Source organism: Marmota monax, unplaced genomic scaffold, assembly GCF_021218885.2.
Source record: "Marmota monax isolate L192 unplaced genomic scaffold, Marmota_monax_Labrador192_F-V1.1 WCK01_AAM20220418_F8-fsc00227, whole genome shotgun sequence".
Taxonomy (NCBI): domain Eukaryota; kingdom Metazoa; phylum Chordata; class Mammalia; order Rodentia; family Sciuridae; genus Marmota; species Marmota monax.
The window spans coordinates 878,791-906,525 of record NW_026695208.1 but is presented as its reverse complement, the minus strand read 5'-3'; the positions used below and the strand labels follow the sequence as shown (position 1 = coordinate 906,525).

The 27,735-nt window shown below is 32.7% G+C and overlaps 1 protein-coding gene across 7 annotated transcripts in view; it reads right to left on the bottom strand.

Annotated features, from left to right (window-relative positions):
* Myo6 (myosin VI) overlaps window positions 1-27,735 on the bottom strand; it is a 155,883-nt gene that overhangs the window by 16,941 nt on the left and 111,207 nt on the right. For 4 of the 7 annotated variants that reach the window (XM_046430436.2, XM_046430437.2, XM_058574522.1 and 1 more), the window contains 12 exons: window positions 25,663-25,701; window positions 24,004-24,097; window positions 18,419-18,549; window positions 18,233-18,310; window positions 16,140-16,269; window positions 14,338-14,428; window positions 13,440-13,590; window positions 11,637-11,845; window positions 8,030-8,108; window positions 6,674-6,834; window positions 4,237-4,266; window positions 1,539-1,577 (listed from right to left, as the gene is read on the bottom strand). In XM_046430436.2, coding sequence (XP_046286392.1) covers window positions 1,539-1,577; window positions 4,237-4,266; window positions 6,674-6,834; window positions 8,030-8,108; window positions 11,637-11,845; window positions 13,440-13,590; window positions 14,338-14,428; window positions 16,140-16,269; window positions 18,233-18,310; window positions 18,419-18,549; window positions 24,004-24,097; window positions 25,663-25,701 — 1,232 coding nt within the window. The remainder of the gene's footprint in view (window positions 1-1,538; window positions 1,578-4,236; window positions 4,267-6,673; window positions 6,835-8,029; window positions 8,109-11,636; window positions 11,846-13,439; window positions 13,591-14,337; window positions 14,429-16,139; window positions 16,270-18,232; window positions 18,311-18,418; window positions 18,550-24,003; window positions 24,098-25,662; window positions 25,702-27,735) is intronic. The other 3 variants (XM_046430439.2, XM_046430440.2, XM_046430438.2) reach the window with 2 other exon arrangements.

Genomic DNA, 27,735 nt, shown 5'->3' with positions numbered 1-27,735 from the left:
GCAAATAGTCAAGATACAGACAATTAACAAATGTTACTGAAAAATGCTATTTGAAAGTATATTATGTTCTTCTTGAAGTAAAGGAAATTGTTTATTCAATACTATGCTTAAAATGAAGTAAACAAGGTATCTTTGACCCTTTATGGCCTATATGTACTTTCATTTCAGAGAACAAAATATAGCATGTTTCAAATTGTTTGACATGGTGATTGTCTTCTACATAAGACTGGACTTAAAAAAAATGTGTGGCCATTTAATCCTGCCTGTATTTTTATGGTAAAAGCTGTTTTGGGTTTACTGCAGAATCCGTATTTTTCAAAAACTGTATGACTGGCAATATTCCATGTAGCTTTTTATTCTTAATTGCTTTTCTCAAAAAGAGCCAGCTGTGTGTCAGCAAGGTCTCTCTATTACCCTTGACAATAAATTATACTTAAACTTTATTCATATATTCTTTTCTACATGCCTAAACCACTCAATAAACTGCCCCTGCCCCCCCCCCCAAAAAAAGTTCTTTTTTTGGTCTATTCTTCTGGAAGTCTTTTCTAGAAGAGTAAGTTGAAAATTATTATGGGTTTTGTTGTTGCTGCCTTCTTTTGAAAGAGAAAGTTAATTTATATAGTATAGTTTTATAGATTGTCAGAATACACATAAGACATCAGAATATACATAAGGGCATTTCGATGCTTTTTAAAATATCACTGAATTCAAATTATTATTGCATAAAATATGATTTTAAAAATACTAGCTTTCCATTCATATTATTTCAAACAAAAATACACCTGCTTTAAAAAAAACTGGTATTAGAAGAAATCTAGGAATGCAATTCATTTAAGTTCTTCCCCTCCTCTTATCTCTGGAGTTAAAATATTAAAATAAAGGTGTAATTGACTATTAGACTTGTTATAAAGATAATCACGTAAACAATACAAATAGTAGCAAAACTGGGTTGATTTTTAATGTTAGCACTTTTAATTAATTTTGTAACTTCAAAATTGACAATTAAAATTTTATTGATTCACATCCACTTATAAAGGTGATGGACCAGATCCTGTCAGGAAGCTCTTTTCTTTGGGGAATCTATTTATACAGTGGCTTTAAAAACCACTGGTGGAGCAGAGTCCCTCAGGAGCCACACTCTTCCTCCATTTCCCCTTCAACTAGGTGTAGTTGATTCCCAAATTAAGAGAAGCACACTCCTCAGGAGGAGTTAAAAACTACCTTTTTTTCCTCTGGATGAGGGGAAGGAGTCCCTTACTGAGACAGAGTTGGTGGGGACAGGTGATAGGCAGAATGGCAAGAAATTTTCACGTTCAGAATGCCAATTTATCCTCACTGAGAAACATGAATTTATAGATATTGTTTTTTATCTTTTTCTGTGTTGGGATGGGATAGGGTGAAAGCGACACTTCTTGTACAGAAAATTTAGATGGAAAAAGAGTGGGCCATTCATATAACAGGTTCTAGTCCAAATAATCAAAAGTAATTTTAAATATGATTTTGAGGTGAACATATTTCCCCAAATACCCTGAACTAACCTACTCAAAAATTCTGACATTTCTTTGGCCATTTGTTCCCTATAAGAAAAATGATAATATGACATAGTTATATATAAGACGCATTACATAAGTACTTAAAAGATCTGAACATATCATTAAAAGTTTATATTTTCATTATGATTATCCATATATTAGCCATTTATAATTATTTTACTTGGTAAAAGTCTAGGATACACTTTCGAATAATCTATTAAACATGGCAAAATTTTTGTTTAAATCCTGTTAAAGTCATTTTTTGGTAGAAAATTATTGATAAAATATCTTTAAGCCCATGTTTCTTTATTTCTTATATATAGACTATAAATAGCATGTTCTAAATGTATATGGGAAATTTGGCAGGATATGAATTCTATATTAGTATTTTTGTACCAGTCTTGCTTAGTAAATATTAATTAGAAAAAGCATCACAGTGGTAAACCAAGATAATATATTTTACAGTGTCAGGGTTTAAATACAAATCTGATGTAGTCAAAGCTCTAAAACTCCAAATCAAAGCATTAAAAAAAAAAAAAAAGAAAGAAAGAAAATCTTACAAACACTTGTTAAATGGAAGATCTGAAGCATTCTGGCCTTCCAAGGATAAATATTTCCCAAAGCAAAAACTTATTCTTCTTTATTACCCTGGAGACTAACTTTTCTTAATATTTGCTTAATACTGTGAAATGAAACAGAAGTTTCATTGTGGTCACAAACGCTTTAACTTCATAATTTTATTTTCCTACTCTTGCTCTTCTACCCTCATAATCATATTCCCATTCATTCTATTAATCCGACTTTGTAACCTCAAAACCCTACAGATTAGTAAAAATTATGAGAAAAGAAGCTGAATATATTTGCTACAGGGCAGTTTCCAAGATGCCTGCTAAGAGCTGGGATTAAAAGAGCAGTCTGTATTTCTCTTCTCTTATAATGAACATTGGCTACAATCAGGTACTGGTGGAGGTCTATCTGAGCAAGCAGAGCCAGAGAAAAAGAAATCTTTCAAAACTGATGAGGAAGGACAATAATACATAACACACAAATATAGTCCAATAAAAATCATCTTTTGAGCAATACATTTAATCCATCTAAGTAGTTTCTCAATCTAAGTAGTTTCTCAGAATTTTCTAGCCAACAAATTCAGTATGATTTTGCGAAGTATTATTAATTCTACTATCATCCCACCTCAGTGTTTCCTTTTTTACCAAATCTTTGTTCTAAATCTACTCCACTGTTTCCCACAGAGGTTTCAAGGGAGTCAAATGTCTTTTCAAAGCTCTTTACCACTTGATCTGTAGATTGTACAGAAATTTCTCTGTATACTTTACCACTACAAAGTAGGCATTCTCTACTGAATTATTATTCTTCCTGGCCTCACATTCAGCTACACCTGACCTATACCAAACTCACTACACCAAATTCATTTGACAGAAATGATCCTTGTACATAGGTCCTATTTTTTACTCCAATTTTGCTAAACTATATGCAAATGCTCATAATTTCATCTTAGACATTGGTTGCAAGGCTTATATAACTCAGGCTCAATGGTAACAAAGTGGTTGTCCTAATGAAGGGTGGGCAAACAATGCCTATCAGAGATAATGTTTGAAATTTCTGGGGGCACTGAAGTAACAACAATGTTGTGGGTGTGCATTCCTGGCATGTACTGTAATATGGAATCAGGAATTTTAAATATCCTGCACAGGAAGAACTGTCCCATGACACATGTAACTTTGACAAGTCTGCCAGACACATAAGGGTGAAATACATACATACAAATACATATTTCACGTGTGAACAAAGCTTCACACGTAAACAATATGTTTTTTGCATGGTTTTAAAACAGAATTTTTCTAGGGACACAAATATTGTGTAATTGAGAGGAAATTGTATATAGTTCTGTTCAGAACTTTAAAAAGGACTGTTCACAATTTCATGGCATTTGAGTTTCTGACACAACATTCGTATATCAATCTGCATCTGTAGTTATGGCATTCATAGAGATTCTATGTATAAGTAAAAATATCTGATTACTTGATTATGTCTTCTGTTGAAATTATGCACAAGTAGTTTCATATTAAAATAATGTTTTATTATAAATGACTATCTTTTTATTTTTCCTTTATATGTATTTTTTGGAAATATTTATAGGTTACATAATCTATAAAATATTTGCTATTCATACTAATGTCTGACAGAGCTGGGAATCATCAAAATAAAGGTTACATATGGAGTCCTGAAAGCTGTTAAAATTCAGATTTTATTTATATCCCAAGTGTTACTAGTATTCACTCTCTGTGGGGAGATTTACATTACAAAAAAGATATTACATATGTAACTTCAGACTATGACCTATTTCAGATATTATTAGAATTAACTATATTCTTAAACCTGAATATTTTACTTATTTATTTCTCCATACCTGCTGCTATAAAGATGTAAGGGGTAAGGAAAAGTTAAAAATATGTAAAATAAACTATCAACATTTAAGCAAAGACAACACACACAAAAAAAGAAATCAAATAAAAAACTACTGAAATTGAGCATCAAACATTTTCCTCAGGAAAGGAAAAAAAATGAAACAATATTATCTCACTCTCTTTTAATAAAATGAAATAAACTACTCCCTGGAGGAAACCGACTCCCCACAAAATATCCATACTCTATTAAAAAAAAAAAGTAAAGGAAAATGACATACGGTGTCATTTTAGGTCTTGTTCCATCATTTCTGTGAAAAGAATATATTTTAGTTAATATCATAACCAACTCTGAATTGTAAAGCTACATTGGGTCAATTTGTGTTTCAATTATTTTATTCATGGGATTAAAAAATTCAATCATCTTTCATCTGTAAGAGATCACTCAGAATTTTCATATATTTTTAAAATCTTCATTAAAGTAATTATAAAAGAATAAATGAAAAGCATTCAATGAAAATTAAAGAGCAAATTCATCTAGATTGGAAAATTTGTACATTGTGAGATTCATTCTTAACAGAAACTGGATATTACTTTACAATTTCAGATAATTTGAAATTGTTACTTTGCATCAAGGTTCATGTATGTAGTTGATTTAGATTATATTTTAAAACATGTGGAAAATGATTGTTACTTAGAAGTTACTCCACAGGAATCTAAGCTGGAAAAGCAACTTTATATTGTTTATTGTAGCAAAATCCATTTGCATATATTTACACATCACAGAGCCCATGGAAATTTTCATGCTGTTTCTTACAAATTAATTTATTTGGAGAAGTCTCATTCATAAATTTGATATAGAAAGAATTCAACGCTAACAAAGGTAAAATAAACATTCACAAACATTAAATTATAGTCCACGGAATAAAACTATCAAACATAGACTATTAATGTAAAAACATTATCCATAGTGAAGTGCTGATGTTTGTAGTATGGAGTATAAAATAATCACAACAAGGGAAGGAGCTCAGAGAACCTGAGGGTCATAGAAGAAGGCTGCAGAGGAGGAGGCATCTAGGGCTATACCACAAAAGAACCAATTCACTCTTCTGCCTTTAAAGTCATAATGGCTTGCATACCTCATTATTCAATAATGGTCCCATAGACTAGATAATTATGCTTAATTTACACTGCAGGTAACTTGTGATTTACATGATTTTACCATGAAAATCCTAAATGTCTACTCTTTCTAGGGTGGACTCACCCTGAAAGAAGTGTACCTTCCTGAAAAGAGGAAAGGAATCTACATACAGGGCAGTGACTTGCACACAGCCTATGGAATGGCAGTGGATATAGCTAACTCTTTCAAATGCATACACATAAAGCTTGACAATGAATACCAATAATTATTCTATTAGTGAGTCACTAAGAAATGAACTTCACCTACAATAAACCCTGCTCTGTCCACTGTTGTGCTGCAGCACAGACATTAGAGATAGCAGCTGTCAGAGCAGGGCTTACTCGAAGTCTGGCCTAGCTGCTAGTCAATTCTCTAGTCATCCCAACAGACACAGGTGAAAAGAACAGGAGAGCAGCTGAGCCAAGTCTGCATATACAAAAGGCAAAGATGAGCCAAAATATTTTAATTATAATGGTCTCAAACCCAAAAGCTTAATAATAACACCTTTTGTTTATAATAGGTCTAGAAAGTTCATTTACCCTAACATACTTTCATATATAATTCAGACTTGAGAGCTTCTCAAAATAATCATTTACTAGAAAAAGGCAACTTAACAAACCCTTTTCTTCCCCATCTGTGTTTTTAGCTAATTCAAATTGCAATTTCCTTATGATTCACCTTGCAATTTGAACCCAGGCCTTTTCATTTCACAAAGAAATAGCTCCATCTAGTGGTTGTAATTTAACTATAGTTTTATTACAGTTAACTGTATTTTGTTACATGTTTGCCTCTCAGTATATATACACACACATATATATATATACAGTATATATGTCAACATATGGAGGAGTCCTACAAGCTAGTTTTGCTTTTTTCTTAAAAATAAATTATCAAAACAATTACTGTTTCTTTCTTATAAGTTTTAAATGAAAAATATTAAACCTCCCTGAAACTTCTCATGAAGTATTAAGAATTTCCATATTCTTCCACACTCCTTTATGATATTTAGAGATATCATTCAGAAATCAGAGGAGCCCAAATATTTCAATACGATTAACCTCCTTTATTGGGAAGGAACTCCTTTTATTCTGAGACACTGGAGGGTAAATCTCCTTCTTTCAGAAATATGGTTTAAAAAAAAAATGGGCTTTAGGAAAATAAAAAAATCCTAAACAAAAAAGTGCATACAGTACAGTTAATAATTTCTCCCAGTGCTTGACAAGAACTTGGAAATTACATGTCTACCTAATATGTAATACTCTTAAAGACAACTTCAGAATAAAAGTTGAGATGTTTTCTTAACAGAGTACTCACTAACTGAAATTTTATTTTTCAACAGTTCAACAATTTAATGGCAAATCAACTGTTTCATTCATTTGGGTATAAAAGCAGATATGACTTCAATGATTTTACTTCAAACATAACAGGATCTAAGGGATATGATTTTCTCCTGTTCTCTTTTACATGTAACTGAAAAGCAGAGAGATAAAAAAAAGAAATGGAGAAGGTGCAACCCTCCCACACAAGGGCCCCAGTACCTCCGGAGTGCCTGGTCACCCTGGGCCTCATCACTGATGAGCTCAGATTCACTCTGGGCGATCCGCAGGGCCAGCTCCCTGTCCCTACGCTCCTGCTCCAGAACTGCTTGCTGCTGGGACTCCTCTTCCCTCTGTCGGGCCAGCTGCTCCTCCACCTCAGCCTACCAAGCAAGACAGCCATTTCACCAAGAGTTCTTCACATGTTACTTGATCACTCTTCATTATTACTTAAAATAAAAGGAAGACCTAATGGTTCCTTAGTTCTAAGTTCCTTAGTTCTAAATGCTTTCTTATTAAGAACTAAGGATTACATTTATTATATGTTATATGTGTGTGTGTGTGTATGTATGTGTGTGTGTGTATACATATATATATAAAATAATCGTACACATAGGGGCTGGGGTTGTGATTCAGTGGTAGAGAGCTTGCCTAGCATATATGAGGCACTGGGTTCGATTCTCGGCACTGCATATAAAAATAAGTGAATAAAATAAAGGTATATATCAACATCTAAAAAATATATTTTAAAAAATTATACATATATAATTATATATATCTATGTATACTATACATATTTAATATATATTTATATATTACATATTAATATAATTTATATAATATATATATTAATGGATATATATATTATTTAACCACAAATCTCTAAAGTCTTATTTTTTTCCTATATTATCATTAATACTTCACTTTCCCAAAGCCAACAGAAGGCAGAAGAACCAGAGTTCCACCACTCTAAAACTACAGTCCGAATATCCCAAACATCACAGTATCCCAGCTGGTGAATTAACACCAGTACCTACACTGAAGATATCAGAATTTAAAGAGCAGGTTATGCTTAAGTATATATTATGAAAGCCCAGAAAAACAGAAATTCAATTACATGATCAATTATTTTCAGACATGAAACTTTTTAAATATGGTGGGATAGAGAGAATATCTTAATTCTAACCTATTAATACCCATATCTACAAAGTTTTCATACATAAAATTATGACGTAAGTGAATGTTCACTGACATTCCGTAGGTGTAATAGAAATATAATATGTTCTAAATGCTTTAACATCTATAACTTTCTCAATGTTCCCACCTATGACTCATCCACATTCTAAAGAGACACTGTGGCCCACAGTCACTATTTGTGAAGTATATGATGACATAATTTCTGTCAGTGACAGAGCCTGGATTTGAACTCATTTCCCCAGCTCCGTAATTCCTTCAGAACTGCCTTTGGCCTGTAGGATAAACTAGTGATGGCTTACTACCAAATCAAGATCTTATTTTTACTTCTTCTATAACTTTGTACATTCTACCTTGATAGAAATTCAGTCAGTAAGTATATACCTGAATACGTTTTTCATCATCTTCCCTTTTCTTTCTCTCTTCTTCTTCTTGTTTTCTCTTTGCTTCCATCTCAAGTTTCCTAATAAGAAATAAAAAAACTCTTCAAAAATTTAACAGAAAATAAGGAATTCTTCAGAAGGCAAATTAACTATTAATAAATAAAGATAACAGAATAGGAACCAAACCTGTTGGCCACATACATTCTCAACTTATTTTTAATAAAATTTATACTGCCAGCAATATGTAAATAAAACAAATACAATTATATTCTATAACCTATAACACCTCTAAATTGACTTGGTTACAAGGCCTAACTGTAAGGTCCTAATTATGCATAATTCCTTCTATCCTCTTTTCAAACCAAACAACCCATATTTCTTCTGTTTATCCTGTAATTGCAATTTTCCAAAACGCTATCAATTTTAAAACTGCAAAAAAATAGAAGTACCTTTTTCTACCTTATAAAATGAAATACAAGCCATAGCTTTAAAACGTAGTTAAGAAATCCTCAAGGGTAAAAGTCCAACCAAAACTCAAGATTACCCAGTTCAAGTATCCCTTGTCCAAAATAGTGGGAGAGGAGTGGTTCAGATTTTGATTTTCTATTTCAATTTTGAAATATTTCCTTCCTTCATCCATCCCTCACTCCCTTCCATCTTACCCCTCTTTCTTTCTTCTCCAGTATAGGGAACTGAACCCAGCAGTGCCCTATCACTGTGCTATATCTCCACCCCTTTTTATTCTTTATTTTGTGACACAGTCTCACTAAGTTGCTGAGGCTGGCCTTGAACTTGACCTCCTGCATCAGCCTCAAGCAGCTGGGATTATAGGCATGAACCACCAAGCCCAGCTGGATTTGGGAATATTTTCAAAAGCTTTACCAGTTGAGCATCCCTAATCTGAAAATCAGGCTGTATATGACAAGCCCATAACCAACATCATGAATGGGGGGCGGGGAGTGGAGTTGGAAAACCTGAAAACATTCCTTCTTAGATCAGGAACAAGGCAAGGGTGTCTACTTTTACCACTCTTACTCAATATATTACTACTAGAAGTTCCAACTAGAGCTATTAAACAAGAGAATGAAAATAAAAGGCATACAAATAGAAAAGGTGAAGTTAGATAAATTCTCTAAGTAGATGATATGACTCAATATATAAAAAAACTAAAGACTCCACTGAAGACTATTAGAACTGATAATGTGTATGTGTGAGACACTGGGTTCAATCCTCAGTGCTGGGAGCCATTAGCCAAGTAGGTATGACAATTTCCTTGCCAGCGTACCCCATGTTGCAGTGACATTGAATGTACGTGACCTTGCTCAAGGACCAAGGCAGATTAGGGTGTTCCCGGTTTTAAGATAATCGTGTTTAGGGCGTTCCCAGTTTAGGTTCCAGGTTTAAGGTTTAAGATTATTCCTGCTGGGAATAGGGCGTATCCTGCTGCCTGAGTTCCCCTTGAGTTCTCACGGGATTTAGACAGTATATTTTGGAGATAGAAGCCCAGTGGAGGTGAATTTGGGCAGAGAACGTGATTTGGGCAGAGAACGTGGATTTGGGAAGAGAACGTGGATTTCCCCAGAACGTGATTGTAGACGGCTGGTGTGAGTTCGGGAATAAAGAGTTGCTGTTTGAATCTACAAGCTGTGTGGTGGCTCGTGATTGTGTGCCCAGCCAGACTGCGGCATTTGTGCCCAGCCAGACTGCGGCACCTCAGCACCACAAAAAAATAAATAACTAGTATGTGTGAGACACTGGGTTCAATCCTCAGCACCACAAAAAAATAAATAACTAGTATGTGTGAGACACTGGGTTCAATCCTCAGCACCACAAAAAAATAAATAAAATAAAAATACTGTGTCCATCTACAACTAAATTTTTTTAAAATGCCCATACTATGCATATTCAGTGCAATCTACACTAAAACTCCAATGGCATTCTTCACAGAACTAGAAAAAAACAATCCTAAAATTCACATGGAAGAACAAAAGACCCAGAATAAGCACAGCAATCCTGAGTAGAAATACTGTAGTATGGTTTAAAAACATACTACAGAGCCACAGCAACAAAAACAGCATGGTACTTGCATAAAAACAGAGACCAATGAAATAGAATAGAGAACACAGAAATAAAACCATGCAGCTACAGCCATCTGATTATTGACAAACGTGCCAAAAACATGATCAAGAGTGAGAAAACTGGGTATCCACATGCAGAAGATTGACACTTGATTCCTCTCTCACTCTAAAAACAACTAACTCAAAATGAATCAAAGATCTTAATGTAAGACCTGAAATTACTGGAAGAAAACAGGGGAAATACTTCAAAATATAGGTATAGGCAATGATTTTCTGTATGGGACTCCAAAACTTCAGACAAAAGCAAGAATAGACAAATGAAATGACATCAAAATAAACAGCAAAGGAAACAACCAACATAGTAAAGAGATTATCAACTGAAGGGGATAATATATTTATCAGCTATTCATCTGACAGAGTTAATCACCAGAAAATACAAAGAACTCAAAATACTTAAAAAGAAGAAGTTAATGCAATTAATAAATGGGCAAATGATCTGAGCAGACACTTCTCAAAAGAAGAAATACAAATGGTCAATAAATACATGAAAAAATGTTCAAAGTTATCAGCCAGCCATCAGGGAAATGCAATTCAAAACTACAATGAGATATGATCTCACCTGTTAGAATGACTATTATCAAAAAATAATAAATGCTGGTGAGGATGTGAAGAAAAATAAACCCTTACATACTATTGGTGGGAATTTAAATATGTAAGTCTCTAATGAAAACTATAGAGAGAAGCCTCAAAAAACTAAAAACAGAGCTACCATGTGATTCAGCTGTCCCACTCTTGGATACATATCAAAAGAAAATTAAGTCAGCATACGTAAAAAGATTCCTTAATGCCCATATTTACTGGGGCACTATTCACAATAACTAAGATGTAGAATCAGGCTGGGTGCCTATCAGCAGATGAATGGGTTTAAAAAATACAGTATATATACACAATGGAGTATTATTCAGCCATAAAGAATGAAATCCTGTCAATGTAGCCAAATGGATGGAACTAGAGAATATCATTATTAAATAAAAGAAAAGTATCACATATCACATGTTCTCTCTCATACGTGAAAACTAAAAAACAAATAACAAGTCAAACTGAAAATAAAATCATGATTACTAGAGACTGAGAAGGATACCTGAAGGGTGAGAAGGGTCAGAAGAAGCGTGGATGTATCTGATAAATGCACACAGTATGACATAGGGAAATATCAGCAAATTCCACTAATATGTATAATTAATATTTTAATTTAAAATTTTGCAATTTGAGCACCAACATGCCACCCAAAAAGCATCAGACTTTAAAGTATTTCAGATTTGGAATTTGTGAATTAAAGATTCTCCATGTAGTTAAAATAATTTTATGCAACTATTATAAAAGCTTATTTTTTCAAATTACAAATTTATTCTAAAACTAGTTCATTAAATTAAGAATATGGCTTTAGAAATAGTCATTAACCATTGTCTAAATTGCCAAGAATTCACTCTTCAATTCAGTTTCTAATGCAAAACAATATAAATGCCCTACATTCGCCTTTCCTCCTCTTCCTTCCTTCGACGCTGTTCATCTTCTTCACGTCTTTTTCTTTCTTTTTCCATTTCTTCTTGTATACGCCTCAGCCTTTCTGCTTCCTCCTGCTGCTGTTTTTTCTTCTGCAACGCACTGAGAAGCTCCTCTGAACTTTTAAGTAGGGCATCATACTCTTTATGTATTTGTTCCCTGGTCATCATAGTGGACTTAAAAAACAAAATAATAAACATGTATTTAGAAAAGTGATCTCTTCTGTTACACAATAATGTGAGTATGCTCAACACTACTGACCTGAGCACTTACGTATGGTTAAGATAATAAATTTAAAGTTATGGTTTTCACAATTTAAAAAAAAACTACTCCAATACGTACACAAATGGGAAAAAAAGAACAAGCAAACAACAACAAAGAAATGCGAAAGCTGATAAGCCCATATCTTTGCTGTAATGTTTATACATTAAATAATATTGAAACACTGTTCTTAAAAAGTCATATCTGTCCCCAAACATTTGATTCTATTTAATACCAGCAACTAAGTCACAGACAGTAGGTGTATTCTGGGTAAAGCAATATAATTGTACTTAAAAATTATTTTTTTATGGAAGGAATGAGTAATTCATTTAGCCAAAGTATACTCTCTGTAATAATATTGTTCCAACAGTACCTAAGGAATATTTAAGAAATTACTCTACACATCTAAAATTGTTGGGTAATTTTCCTATGTTAGCCTTCAAAAAATGTGGCTGAGTTAATTTTAATTGATACTGATACCCCATAAACAGAGATGGCCCCTGACCAATCTGTAAAATCAGCCAAGTCCATCAACAGTGTTTTCATTCTTGTCTTGATTATTTTCATCCTTTTTACCTCAAAGATTTACCATTGTAAAATATATATCTTATACATAAAATATGACAAAAGGCTTACTTTAAGGAATTTATAATATGTATATATATACTGACCTATGAAACTAGCTGAGAAAAACAGCAAAACCTTACAATGTAATTAAGGAAAAGATTCACTAGATACAAAAAAAGAAAAATTTAAATCCCAGTAGTAATCATATAAGTGAAAAATCAAACAAAAGCTTCCCCATCTTTTCCTACAAAATCAAAGCAGAAATGGCTATGACCACTTTTATAACAGTCCATTATGTTATAGTCTGTATGAAGATAAGGTATTAATAATGAAAAAGCATATGACATAATGACAGAGATTTTAAAAACTGAATGTATATAAAGAACAAAATAAAAATGTATGCATAATAAAAAAAGATTTTGAGGGAAATATATAATAGTGTACTAGCGATTATGCTAGCAACGGGCTATAAAGGTGTTTTTTGACTCTTTCTTTAAATTTCCAATGATATTATATTACTTTTATAATTTAATAATCAGTCTCAAGGAGGTCTTGGGATATAGCTCAGTGACAGAGCACCTGCTGAGCAGATATGAGGCACTCATTTCTAACCCAACGCTGTCATCAAACTAAACAGCATTAGTCCTCTATGAATCATGACTATGCAAAAGTTTAGCATCAAAGGATTATATTTTAGTTACTCTTGGTAGGGGGGGATATTTTCCTAACAACAGATGAAACTGCATAAAAACTATTCCTTTTTATCTTTCTGCTATGAAACTTTTCAAACACAGAAGAAGAAAGAACAACATAATGAGCATCCATTTGTCAACATTTTGAACACTGGAAAAATAAGGACATTTTTCTATATGATTTCAATACCAATAGCAAAGGGCATTAAACTATATAAAAGCCAAAGTCATTTGGGCTAAAATTACATACCTTAATTTTGGCCATCAAAGCATCAATGGAAATTTCAAGATCTTTGATCTGTTTATTCACCTGTGGTTTTCCATCTTTCAATGCATTTACTACTTCATTAAACTTATCAAGTCGTTTTTTCAGCGTGCCCACCTTAATCAAGCCATCAATGCTGTAGAGAGAATATTTCATCAGTCAATTAACATTACCATCTAATGCTATAGGAAGATTTTTCATTAATAAAAAGCTAAAAATACATTGCCAAACTGGAGATTTCACTTGTGTTTTCAATTTTTCTTAGTATTCTCTTTTTTAGATCTCTTATTGAGGGGGAAAAATGAAATATGGCTGTGAATGACAATGATGCCTTTCAATACAATTGAGGTTTTCTATCAGCTGAGAGAAAATTCAAATCATATAACTTGAAGAAGTCATCTTAGAATCACTTTAAAAAGGTATGATGAATCAATAGTCATTCAGAACTCCAAGGTTAAAAAGTCTAAATTAGTAATGAAAAGTTTAAATACGAAATAAAAACCAAATTTACAGTGAAACAATATAATTCTTATGGATAATCTTGAAAGGATTATGGTCTAAACAGCAAAGAGATATTTTTTAAACCAATGTCAACTTGCATTATCAAGAAATTCAAATCCCTTAAATAACCAAAACAGTTTCTTTCAACTATTTATTTCAATCTTTTACAATACTTGCATTTTTGTAAGCCATTTCAAATCCTTATGTAGGATGAGGCAAGTAATGAATAAATTAGTTAATTTCAAATAAATATTATAAATAATAGACTAACATATCATTTTACAAAAAGCATGAGATCCAAACTTTTTTATTAGGCATTTATTGCTGTTTTACATTAGGATAGTTAGGTTTTGTAGGGTTCCTTAGGCACCATTCATCTTACCGAGGTTTGTGTCTCCTTTTGCAAAGCCACATCCGAACAGTTTTCTGCATTTTAATGCAAGCTTCAGCTCGATATTTTATTTTGTTTTTCACTGTGTGAAAGTATAAATATTACTTCATTTAAATTAGATAAATTTAAATATTTTTTTTAATTCAGCACTCATTTTTAAAAGTAATTGTCAAGAAATATAAATCTGAATGCTTATTAACATTTCTTTAATTTGTTATACTTCTTAAAAATAAAAAGTACATCATGTACAGTGGCTGGATTTGCGCTTGAAATGCATTATTTCCTTTTTATACTATTCTAAGAAATATGAACAGGTATATCCTTAGAAAAGAATTTACCTGTGAATTAGTTTAGAAGATACTTACACTATTATAACACTTTGGAAATTCACAATCAACATATTGAATGAGGCCTCTGAGAAGCCTATAGTAAAGAAATCTTTTTAACTTTGGGTACCCACAATTTCCTAACATAATGTCACCTTGAAACATTTTTTTCAGAGCATCCCTGTTCAAATTCTGCAAAGATCCTTATCTGTTTACTGACCTCAGTAAATCTGTACAACTAAATCCACAAATACATAGAATAGCACAGGTCACTGTAATATAACGTACTCTCCATCATAATCAACATATAGATAAAAGCACTGAACTACCATAACAAATATGCTTGTATTTTACTTGAAAATGATGAGGAAAAGAGGTTCTATTATCTTTTTCTTTATTATAGTTGTCTTCTTATCCATATTCATAATTTTCTAACAAAAGATTCCAATAATAATCTTTGTTTAAATGGTCTCTCTCCATTATGTCAAAGGAATTTCCTTTTTCTATTGATAAGGAATAATTTAATGAATCTTCTTCATGTACCTAGCAGTATTTCAAGTACTCTGGTGGGGGGATTATAAATTTAATCAAATTACGGATTCTCAATGCCCCAAAATTAAAGATTTTTGCCACTGACCCTCAACTAAGTAAAAAATATTCTGCCCCCACCCTTGCTTTGGATCAGAGATAAGTATGGCCTAGCAGAAGCACATAGACAAAAGCAGCTTAGTCCAATGCGTCAAAGACCAGGGTGTGAAAGGGGAATGGCAGAACAGGATGCAAGGATGAGGCAATACCCTGTTTTACAGGATCCTAAAAGATCTTCTAAGAATTCAGACTTTGCCTCTACTGAAGAAGGGCCATGGAGGTTTTGGGTATAGAGCGAGGACTCTGGGAAGCCAGGAACACCAGCTTGGGAGCTGCTCAAGTTATTAACAAGTGGGATAAAGAGGCTCCACTACGGTGCTGGAATACAAAGTAAATAATTACAGTATTCGGAGAATAAATCAGTATGAGCTGATGATTGACAAGATTTCAGGAATAAGAAAGAAGAGACAATTGTAATCCTGAAATTTTTGAAGTGTGTTACTAGAGATGCCGCACACGCAGAAAAAGTTCTGGTTTAAGTCTGAGAGATTCAAGAGTGGTATTGTGGGTTGAGGGGAGAAAGAGAAAAACGAATCAAGATACTAAGTTCTGTTCTGTTTAGAACATAATGAAATTAATATTACTTAACAAATTCAGATAGGGAAAATAAGAATCATGCATTCAAAAAAATAAAATATAGAAAGTCTACAAATATTAATACACACTAGATACAAAGTGCTGCCAGAGGAATCGGACACAGTGTGAACCAACATCACGATCTTCTTGCCTAGCATCCACCTCTGAGACAGCCTTATAACATGCACAAACCACCTTACTTCCAAAGTAATAAAACATCCTGAAATGAAAGAAAACACTCACGTTTTATGACCGACAACGAACACCATTGAACTTTCTTCCAGCGACTGCAGACTAGCCAATGATTGACTTTCTTAACCAACTCTGCTAAGTGGTCAGGGTCAGACTTCATAATCTGATCAAATTCTGCAAACTAGAAGAAAAAAATAACATAACAGCAGTATTAAAAGATAAATGTGTTTAAACACACAGAGAAAACAAATATAATTCAAATCCAAAATCTAACTTTCTGAAAATGGCTGCATGCCAATTACACAGACATCTTTTAGAGTAGATAGCAAACCCAAACACATTTGACTTCTTCTATGAAGAAGTCTTTCTTCTTCCTTTCTTCCTTCCTTCAGGATCATTTTTTTGGGGGGAAGGGGAGTGTGGGGAAGGGGAGGAATAGCAGATTCAATAATAAAAGAAAATGATGATCTTAAATAACTATAGAGGGTTAGCAAAAAGGTTTTTGGTTTCTTTTTTTAGAATTTTTTCACAATAACTTTATTTTATTTATTTATTTTTATGTGGTGCTGAGGATTGAACCCAGGGCCTCACATGTGCTAGACAAGTGCTCTGCCACTGAGCTACAGCCCCAACCCAGCAAAAGGGTTTTATTGAGGAAAAAAATGAAAAAGGACTAATATATCTCACCCACTGAATCACCCACATTCTTGGATATCCACATACAGCGCTTGATAAGTAAAATTCAGCTATGTTTATCAGGTTCCAGCAAAACTAGTCTGTCATTCCCAATCCCCAGGCCCATTTTGAACAAAGATAAGACACTGCTACTAACAGAGATAACACAGATAAAACATTTATTTGGTTATTAAGAAATAAAATATATTATTTTCACTATTTACCACCAAATTCCAAAATGGCTTTTCTCCTTTATCAAATGTCCCACTAAAATATTAAGATGTCACAATATCATCAACCATCAATATAATCATTTGCTATAATAAAAATTAAAGGTAACATAGGAAATTGAAGCTCTCTTTGAATCTTTGCCATAAGCTATCAACAAATCCTCATTTTTCAAGAGGTAAATAAGACCAACAAGTTTCTTTATAAAGTTATTAATTCTTAAATAATTACTATAGCTCTGAAACAATGGAAGAGTTGAATTTATGAGAAATATTTATGATTAAAGCTAAGCCAACCATAAACTATAATTTATAGATTCTTTTTCTCTTATTTTCTTTTATTTCATAGGAAAGGGTATGGGTTCTCTGAAATAAAAATATTCACAGGAAAGTATATATAATGGTAACATATGCATATACTTCATCTCATACTCAAAAAATGTAAAATCAGATTTACTATGATGAATTTACCCTCAAGATATTTGAAATATATTTATTTATTAATGATTCTGATAAGCTGAACTAGTATTATTGGCTATTTAAAATATAATAACAATGGTATTTAAAACTATGAAGATACAATTTACTAAATCAACATTAAAGAAGAAAGGAATGGTGAAAATCATATTAGTAATAGATTTTGAACAGCATTTAGATGTTTCTGTATGAAATACATTTAGTTATAAGGCATTCTATAACTGATTTGAATGTTAAAACTATAGGATTATGTTAGCCCCCCAAAATTATGTTATATACAAAAGTATTTATATATTCATTCTAGAGTTTGACAGAGATCCATACAAACTCCAGAGCAACTTCCTATAATTTATATATCTACCATATTCTAATAAAATTTATTCCCACAATGAAGACTCCAAAGTGCTACAAAATCTCAAAATCAATGAAGACTAATATGCTTTAGAAAAGTTTTCAATTTGTGTAAAGTGTTAATATTTTCTGGTTAACCCTATTTTAAGTAAAAAAAAAAAAAGTCAATTAAACAATGTTCTGATTCTAATACTGAATAAAATTGTAAAATTTATATGGAGTACTATAATATCTAAATTACAAATTTTTCACAAATAGGAAAAATGTGTGTACATATACACTCATTATATATTTTTCATGCCATTAGTAACCATATAATTCAAGAATAATACGAATCACTGATACTTAAAAATGTTTACTAACTCCAACTATCTGCATTAATGATGCTAAAATTTTAAAGAAAAATATATTTACCTTGCCAGGTCTAAAAAATACTTTTGTTAATCCAAACTGGTAGTCGATTTCATTTAAGCCCAAAGCTTTAAAAAGAGCCTACAAAATTAAAGTTAAAAAAGTTAAATTCCAACTAATATTTAATAAAAAAAGAGTTTACTGCTAAGAAACTTTTAATTTATGTAAAATCAGATTTACTATTTGTACCTTACAAAATAGCCTTGGATCCAATCTTGCAAGTTTCTCTGGCATAAATTTTTTATACATGTTGTAGAGTTCATGAAATGAAGCTCGTGATGGGAAACCCCCCTGCATCAAGTCCAAAACAGACACCATACCTAGATTCATAAACACAAATCACAGCCAGTCATGTGCAGAAGTCCAAAATAACTCATGAATGACCAATTTTTAAAATTAATGTTTAAGAAAGGACAATTAACAGAAATCATCAGCAATGAAAGATTACATAGCAAATACACTTCTAATAATTATGTCTCAACTTATCTACCAACTAAAATTACTATAGTCAAATTCCATCTAAAACCAATATCACTAAAGGCAAGCTACTATTCTCTACAAAGCCTATTTTATATCTTTTTTTATGCTAGGCATCTCTCCATTACATCCCAGTATACCAAACAAAGCCCAGTACAAGTCCACTTTCAAAAATCTGAGGTTAAATTTAGAACAACATTTCTAACAGAGTCTCCAAAAAGTGGTCAAATATATTCCCAAATTCTCCCTAGTACTTAAAAAAAGCAAAAGGAAAGGAAAGGAAAGCTCACTACTCAATATAAAGACGCTCTTAGAGAAACTAATCTACTGGAATGATAAGTCTATAAGATCAATATCTGTTACCAGTGTAATTCTAAGAAGTGGTTAATCTGAGCCTTGAGGCAATATGAGCTTTTAGGGATTAGGAAAAATGTAAAATACGTTGGGAAAAGTTCAACGACTAGCGATAATGCCAAGAATTTTGTTCACAATGAGACCTGAATTTTAGTCTCTGGAACTACTAAAATCAATGGAAAAAATAGATTATTTAATAAATAGTGTTATGATAAATGGCTTGCTATTTGGAAAATGAAAATAACGTTAGACCCTTACTTTTTTCTTTATATCAAAATAAATTTCTGCTGGTCAAAAATTTTAGTTAAAAAAATAAAACTCTAAAAATTTTTAAGTGAATTATTATTTTAAAACAATCCAATAAGAAAGATAGTATTTCTAGGCAACCATATTGAATTTTAGACTATTGACTGGCAAAGGTACAAAACATCAATAGTATTCAGAGTTGATGACTATGTAGAATAACACAGGCATACACTCTTAGAGTAAATCAAGACAACAATCTTGGATGGCAATTAGAAAACACCCATCCCTTTGGTTCAGTAATTTATATTTCTCTGAGCCTACCCTACAACCCTTCATACTTGTAAGTGAAGATATTTGTGGAGAATATCCAGATATCCACAAGATCACTGTTTGTAGTGTTTCCTGATTAAAAGATGCTACAACTATATGCTGGAATATAACATTAATTTTAAAAGAATAGAGCAAAATTTAATCTGATCAGTATAAGAAATATAACTAAATAAAAAAGCATAAAGTATATGGTGATTAATGAAACATAAAGACCATCTTTCTTATAAGAAAAAAAATTCCAGAACTAGACTTAGTTCTAGGCTCTGCTTGGAGAAATAAAAACAAGGTTTGGTTGGTATTGCCACAGATTTTACCACCTCTTAAGTTTCTAGGCTTGCTTTATCTCTGCAAATTATGAACTGGTTCGTAGAAGTTCATTAAGAATTTCATGGAGCTTAACAAATTACTAAGCCTACAATGGACTTCTTAATAATTGAAGTTAATTTTTGAGCTGAAAAATAGAAATCAATGACTATAAGTCAATACTCTTCTAGAAACTCCCAAGACCTGGCTCTTAATCTGGGAGTCTGATAAACAGCTGTTCCATACACTGCTGGCTGGTATACTTAGAACTACCCTTTCTACTATGGACAGCACAGCTTCAGTTTCACAGAGGAAGACAACCTACTTTCTCTCACCTTTTTGTACTTTGTCCTGATATTGGATGATAAGAAGTTTTTAATAGGTGTCTTAATTATTCTCAAAACAGAAAAATAAAACCCAGTAAGAATGAAAAGGTAAAATAGAATCCAAATCTTAAATATCTTTATTTTAGAAAGCTTCATAAATATTTCTTATTCCTACCACTCATTGTTACTTTTTGCTTTTTCTTATTACAAAACTATACAATTATACTATTATTAGTACTTTAAAAAACAAAGTATCGCAAATGGGTTTCAGCTGTTAAATGGCCAATGCAACTTAACATATGAAATATCCTGCTTTCTGAAAGGGGAATCCTTGCTGACCCATCAGTAAATCCATACTCTGCTAATCTAATAGCACATACAGCTAAATCTAAATATGCTTGACTTTCCAGGACACTAGATGCTCACTTAGGCAATAAATGAATTATACTATGTAAAGCAAATCCTACAAAGAAATTTAAATGGGAAAAAAAGTTAAATTCTAAATAACAACACCCTAAAAGACAAAACACAAAAATACATCTGTATTATATGCAAGAATTCAGTAGACATGAGTTATTTAATTTTCCAGTATTTGTTAGAATTTTCCTAGACTATGCATTTCATTCAACAAAGAATATATTCCAGGGAAACAGGGATTTTGTATCAGCCAAAACAGAGTTTCTGTCAACATGGGCTTATGGATTGGAGGAGGGAAAAATAATTATACAAGTATACATAAAATTTGTAACTATGACTCTAAAATAAAGACACCAGCTGTAGCACCATGAACTAAGGCTCCCTTCCAGGACAGGAATATCAAGAAAGGCTTTCACAGAAAAGTAGCAATCAAGTTGAGACATAAAAGATGAAAAGATGCAGCATGTAGCAAGAGTGTTCCAAACACTGGAAGAACATATGCACAGATCCTGCAAGAGAGTACTGAAGGGACTGAAAGGAAAGTCAGTATGGCTGAAGCACACAGAGAAGAGGCAGGGTAGAAAGTGAAACTAGGGAGCTAAGGACACACAGGCTAGATAGTATGAGTCCTCACAAGCTACCAGGATTTTTGCTCTTCACTCTAATGCTAAAAGGAGCCACTGGAAGTTTTGATTTGTTTTGTTTTTGTTGTTGTTGTTTTTGTTTTTGTTTTGTTTTTTTAATGTCAGTACAAGAAATTGAACCCAGGCCTCACCCAGGCTAGCACTCTACCACTGAGCTACGATCCCAATCCTTTTTACTTTTTATTTTGAAACAAGGTCTAAGTTGCCTAGACTGGCCTCAAACTTGTAATTCTTCTGCCTTAGTATCCAGAGTAGCTGGGGTTACAGGGGTACACCACCACACCCAGCTGCCATTACAGTTTTTTAGGCAAGTAAAAACAATGATCAGAGCTGAGTTGTAAAGTAATAATTCAGGTTGCATATGAAGAAGAGACTGAGTAGATACAAAGAGAATACTTACAAAGCTAAGGCAAAAGGCCAGGAACAAGATGATGACAGCTTGGACTAGAGAATAATAGGGCTCATTATTTAGGAAGTAATGTCAATGGTGCTAGGGGAGACTTAGAAAATATATAACCTGTGCTTTCCAACATGGCAGTCACTAGCCACAAGCTCTGTAGGTACACTAGACATGTGACGATTTAAATTTTAAAATATTAAAATTAAATTTATTTAAACTTTAAATAAGTCCTACTGGCCACATTTCTGATGCTGAATAGCCAGTGTCTAGGGGTTACCATATTAAATAACACAGATACAGAATATTTCTATCATCTGGAAAATTCTACTAGACAGAGTTGATATAAAATGAGTAGAAAAATAGGATAAACCCAAATCCTAAAAAACTATTAAGAAATACTATCCATGTAGAAGAAAATGAGCCTGTAGAGGAGTTGGGAAAGGCCAGAGAATTCCAAAGAAAAATAGGAGCATACACTGTTTCAGAAGCTAAGGAAAAGAAATGTGGAAGAGACTGGTCAGAGTTGAATTCTGTGAAGTCCACTAAGGACTGCAAAATGAACATACGATTTAAGAAGGTAACCATCGGTGACCTTATCAAGATAAAAGCTGAACTCTCTTGAGGTTAAAGAGTGAGTTGAGGGCATAAACTGAGAATAGACTATTTGTGGGAGAGGAAAGGGAACAACTATCCACGGTAAGAAAAAAAGATGGGGAGTAGATGGAAGGGAATGTAAATCATAGATCAGATTTTTAGCATATTTAAGCACACTTAAGTGAAATGAGAGAGACCCATGTCCAAAGGGAATGGTTCAATACATATAATATACAGGCATATGTATTCAGTGCTGATTATATGTATTGCAAGGTGACTACTTGCAATAATAGTAGGTATGGATTTCAAAGCACTGTAAGCCTCAACTAGGAAGAGAGGCAATTTCTGCTTTCTTTCTTTTTTTTTTTTTAAGAGAGAGAGAAAGAGAGAGAGAGAGAATTTTTTTAATATTTATTTTTTAGTTTTCGGCGGACATAACATCTTTGTATGTTTGTATGTGGTGCTGAGGATCGAACCCGGGCCGCACTACCACTTGAGCCACATTCCCAGCCCAATTTCTGCTTTCTTAATAGGAAGGAAGGATATTCAGATAGGTGCATGTTCTTGGTAGCAGACAGATGAAGCTTTAAAGTTTTTTGGCAAAGAGGTAAGGCCATCTTCTGGCAGAGGCTCAGAGATTTAAGAACAGGATTGGTCAGACTAGTTTGTTCTGTAGAGAAACAGAACAAGCTAACCAAGGAAACTTGACAGGACTGGTTTGAGAGCCCTAAAAGGTCACCGACCATGAATTTTAAGTGGTGTCAACCTGACTTGTCTCCCAATCCCAGGCAGACAAGAAGAAAGGGCAGAACAAACTTAGACAGCTAAGGTTTTGTAAGAGGCAGTGAGCGGTAGATCCAGATTTGGGAAGCCTAGAGTGTATGTGATTCCGGGAGGGTTCTTTCAGGAACAAAATACAAAATTACAAATTACTAAAGAATACAAAATTCAGTACCAGGCTTTGAAAAGGGTTCATTTCAATGAAGGATCCTGAAACGTAAGTGACCATATTTCACGGTTAAATCTACCTCCACAAAGAGTAAAATACGGAGGCAAGAGAGTTTGAGAAAGTTTCAGGAGACTAAGCTGGATCAAAACATAAGAAGGTTGATGCCTCAGGGAACAGGCCAGTATTGGATGGAGGGTAGGCATGGGGTAAAGGAAAAAATGAGCCCAGGGCCTGAGACTTCTGTGATGTAGCAAGTCATCTGTGCAGGGATAGGGATGGGAAGTGATAGAATTAATCAAATGCATGAAAGGGCCACAGAACCAAGGGCTTCATTCTGTTTTTTATTTTTTCACAAATGGTAGAGAGGAAGCAAGGACAACAAAACAAACTTCCTACTCTAGCTGCGTAGGGAATGAGAAATGACTGGACTGAGAAGATAATAGGAAAGCAGCCTACAAAAGGGAGATTCAGGTTTTCTACTAAACTGATTTTATAAAATTTTACTACAATTATGTAAAATGCTTTTATTTCATAATAAACCATAACCCAATATTACTCAAATAATTTGCCACCCATGCTTTTCTTAGAATCAAAGAAAATAAGATAAAAATCTTATTACACTTAAAAATAACCAAGGTAATGGTGAATTACTTCAAATCATTGGTCCTATTAAATTGCACTTAAGCTATGACTACTGACACACAGTGACACAGATTATGAATATATGGAAATACCTGAACATTGAAGTTGAGACAGAATTTGAGCACCTTCAAAGTGGTGGCTTGTCATCTTTAAATTAGGTTTGATGCAACGAATAAAGCTTGCTCCCTAGGAGAACAAAGGCACCTTTTGAGATAATACATATAGCCTTCTTGTTTTTCTATTTTTACGAATACCAGAAACTTTCAAAGCATATTAACACATGAAACTTTAAAATAACCACTAAGGAACTAAAAAATGTCTTAGCATAGTATTAACATTTAAAGCTTGAAATAAAAAGCTTAAAGTCATTCATTTGGTTATCAGATTATGCTGAATGAGGGAGAAAGAATACTGATTAGGTATACAAAGAAATTTTCATGTGCTGAAGCTAACATGCTAGACATTCAAATAGCAGCTTCTCTTCAAAGTAGTCACCTTGCAAAACAAAAATTACATCAAAGGTGATGCTCACTGAAAAATTTTAGAACATGTTTCTATCACAGAAGTAATATTTTAGAGTAGCACTCTATACCCTCTTCATCAGACTTGGTTTATAAACATGCTTGATCTTTAAGAGATAAACACTTGCAGCCAATAAGAATATTGAAAAGATTTTCTGAATGGTTCCAAAAGCAAGTCTAACAGTAAGTTAAGCAACAGTAGCGCTGACAAAATAAATGCCTGGCTTTTCAAAATCATTAGTATTTGAAAAGGAAGAATAGTCAGTTAAGTTATGTAGATTTGTTTGGAATCATGCTTAATTTATACAATCCATATACTAAATATCTTTCTATGTCAAGTTTTTATTTTTCATTTAAAAAATCAGGGTAAATCCCTAAAATGTATAGTAAAAAAACAGCCTCCTGGCCCACATGTTGGTGCACATACGTAATTGCAGCTACTTGGAGGCTAAAGCAGGAGGACTGCAAGCTGGAGGCCAGCCTAGGCAAATTAGTGAGACCCTGCATCCAACGAAAAATAAAAAGGGCTGGGGATGTACCTCAGTGGTAGAGCACTTGCCTACCATGCACAAAGACCTGTGTTCAATCATCAGCAAAAAAAAAAAAAAAAGACTCCTCGTAGATTTGCCTTTATAAAAGCACATAAAAATATCATGTACATATTTTCCCACATCACATTGCCATGTCTGTAGAATGTTACTATAAGAGTAACAAAATAAGGGTAAATTATAATGCCTTATTTGCAATCCTAAAAATAAAAAAAATCATTTCATCATTCTACTCCATAATTACAAAATATTTTTCACCTTCTTGAAACTATAGGCTAATCTTAATTTAATAAAACTCAAGGAGTTCTACATATTTACAAAATAATTCGTCTTCACATACATATTTAACTTCTCTTCAGGAAAAAAACCTAACCAGAATAATCATCATCTTAAAAACTGATTTTTTTAACAAAGGAAATTTGGTGTAAAATATATTTTTAAAATAATTTTTTTTTAGTTGTAGGTGGACACAATACCTTTATTTTATTTATTTGTGTGCTGCTGAGGATCAAACCTACTGTCCCACATATTTGAGAGAAGCACTCTACCCCAGAGCCACAACCCCAGCCCTAAAATATATTTTTAATTATTCCAGGGTTACTATTCTTTACTTAGATAATTACTATATAATAGTTCTAGAGGACCATTCAAAGAAACCTGCTTTCTTGTTAAATGTACTCACAGTACTTCGAAGTTTATCCAGAAGCAAATTTAACTGTGTCTGTAAAAGAAAGGAAATCAGTTGATTTCAAAAACCAAAGAACACAGTGACATAAGTTAATATTAATTCTCCCATATTAGAATAAAATAACATGCAATAACATCCACATATAACACATTACAATTTAACAACCAGCTGGCATATAAACTCTTTAACAGCATCATGCAAAATGGATAATGAAATGTCAAGGTCAATAACTTTACTTACTTACACAGGCCTGGTATAATTAAAAGACTGAAAATTAGTAAAATTTTTTAAAAATACACAAATTTGCATGTAGGATGAAATGAGGAAAAATTATATAGGCAATGAAGGAAGTTAATGAAAATATGGGGATGCATTCAACATGAGATCAATAATTCAGTGTTTTAACATGTGGCAAACTAGGTGTAGTTTGTGTCATAGACTCTTAAGAATGAGGACGTTTAAAATATTCATTATTGGGGCTGGTGTTGTGGCTCAGTGGTAGAGGGCTCGCATAGCACGTGCAACGCCCTGGGTTCAATCCTCAGCACCACATATAAATAAACAAATAGATAGATACATAAATAAATAAAGCTATATTGTCAACTATAACTAAAAAATGTTTTTTAAAAAAATATATTCATTATTGGTATGTATTAGAAATATTTCATGAAACACTTGGCATAAACAAAATTGTCTTATCTAGCTATAGAAATTCTCCTTACTGTTTTAAAACAGTTCACATTTCAAATATTTTTTTAAAACTTGGACAACTTTCTCAAAAAAATTGATAATGAATACAAATTACTATGCTTTCCTGTTTTCATAATATTAATTATATTTTACTCTGGCTCAGTACCTTAAAATCATTTATTTGCTTCACTACTCTGCTAAGTAAATTAATTACATAAAATTCTTTATCTGGATTTTTATACTGAGATGCTTATTATACTACTTAGAAAAGTTAAATTATAATGTTAATTCTTAATATACTATATTGATCATAGCTATAATTAAAATTAACAGGTACACTTTACTGAATACTTCCTATGAGTAAGGAACTGTTCAACTGCTCAAATCTTTTCATGAGCATTGCCATATTTAAGTCAATTAAGAATAAAACACAACAATCCTAATTGAGGATGTATTATTAGCCTCAATTTGCAGGTACAGCATGGAGGTTAGGAAGACAAATAACTTGCCCAAGATCATGGAACTAGTAATGACAAAGGCATGACACCAAATTTCAGTCTCCTGTCTGTGATGCTATAGTATACCACACATACCATAGGCTTATGTTATTAAAATGAAATAAACTTGTTGTTAGATTAAAGATGTACACCACTTATCTGGTTGACAGAGTTGTGACAACCTTAATCAATCAGGACCCTCACATTACTGAAAAGCAGTATGAGAGCCACTATTCTGGAAAGAAAACAACCCTCACAAAGTCCACGCTCCTTCATCCACAAACTAAGCATGGTGTTCTCCCCCATAAAGGAGGCAGTCAGAAGAGTAGAAACAAGAAAAATAAACTAACAGCAGCTGAGAAAAGAGAAAAGAAAGTCAATTATGAAAGTACAATAGTCAAGGACCATAAAGCATATGGGTAAATAGCCTTAGGCAATTCGTAGTTCATTTTTATTTAGAACATATTTTATTTTATTTAGGACATATTTTATTTAGAACAAATATTCATATTTATAATAGAAGAATGCTTCCATCAAAAAGAAATGATTTTTTGTAAAATACAGTAAAAGGCTTATGTTTCAATCATTTGAAAATATCATGAAAAACTTTTGTTTCCTATAATGTTGGATAACTGAAATACTACATTAAATGTAGTAGCCTATTTTGTATTATTGCCTTACATGCCTCAAATTTAATGAGCTATCCAACTATATTCAAAATTAAGAAACATTATTAAAATTTCATGTCAGAAAAATGTGAAAATCTTTTGTTATGGTTATCACTCAGTTATAGCTTTCAGCAGTGAACATAAAAATACATATTATTATATATATATACTTTTTGGGGGGTACAAGGGATTGATCCTAGGGGTACTTAACA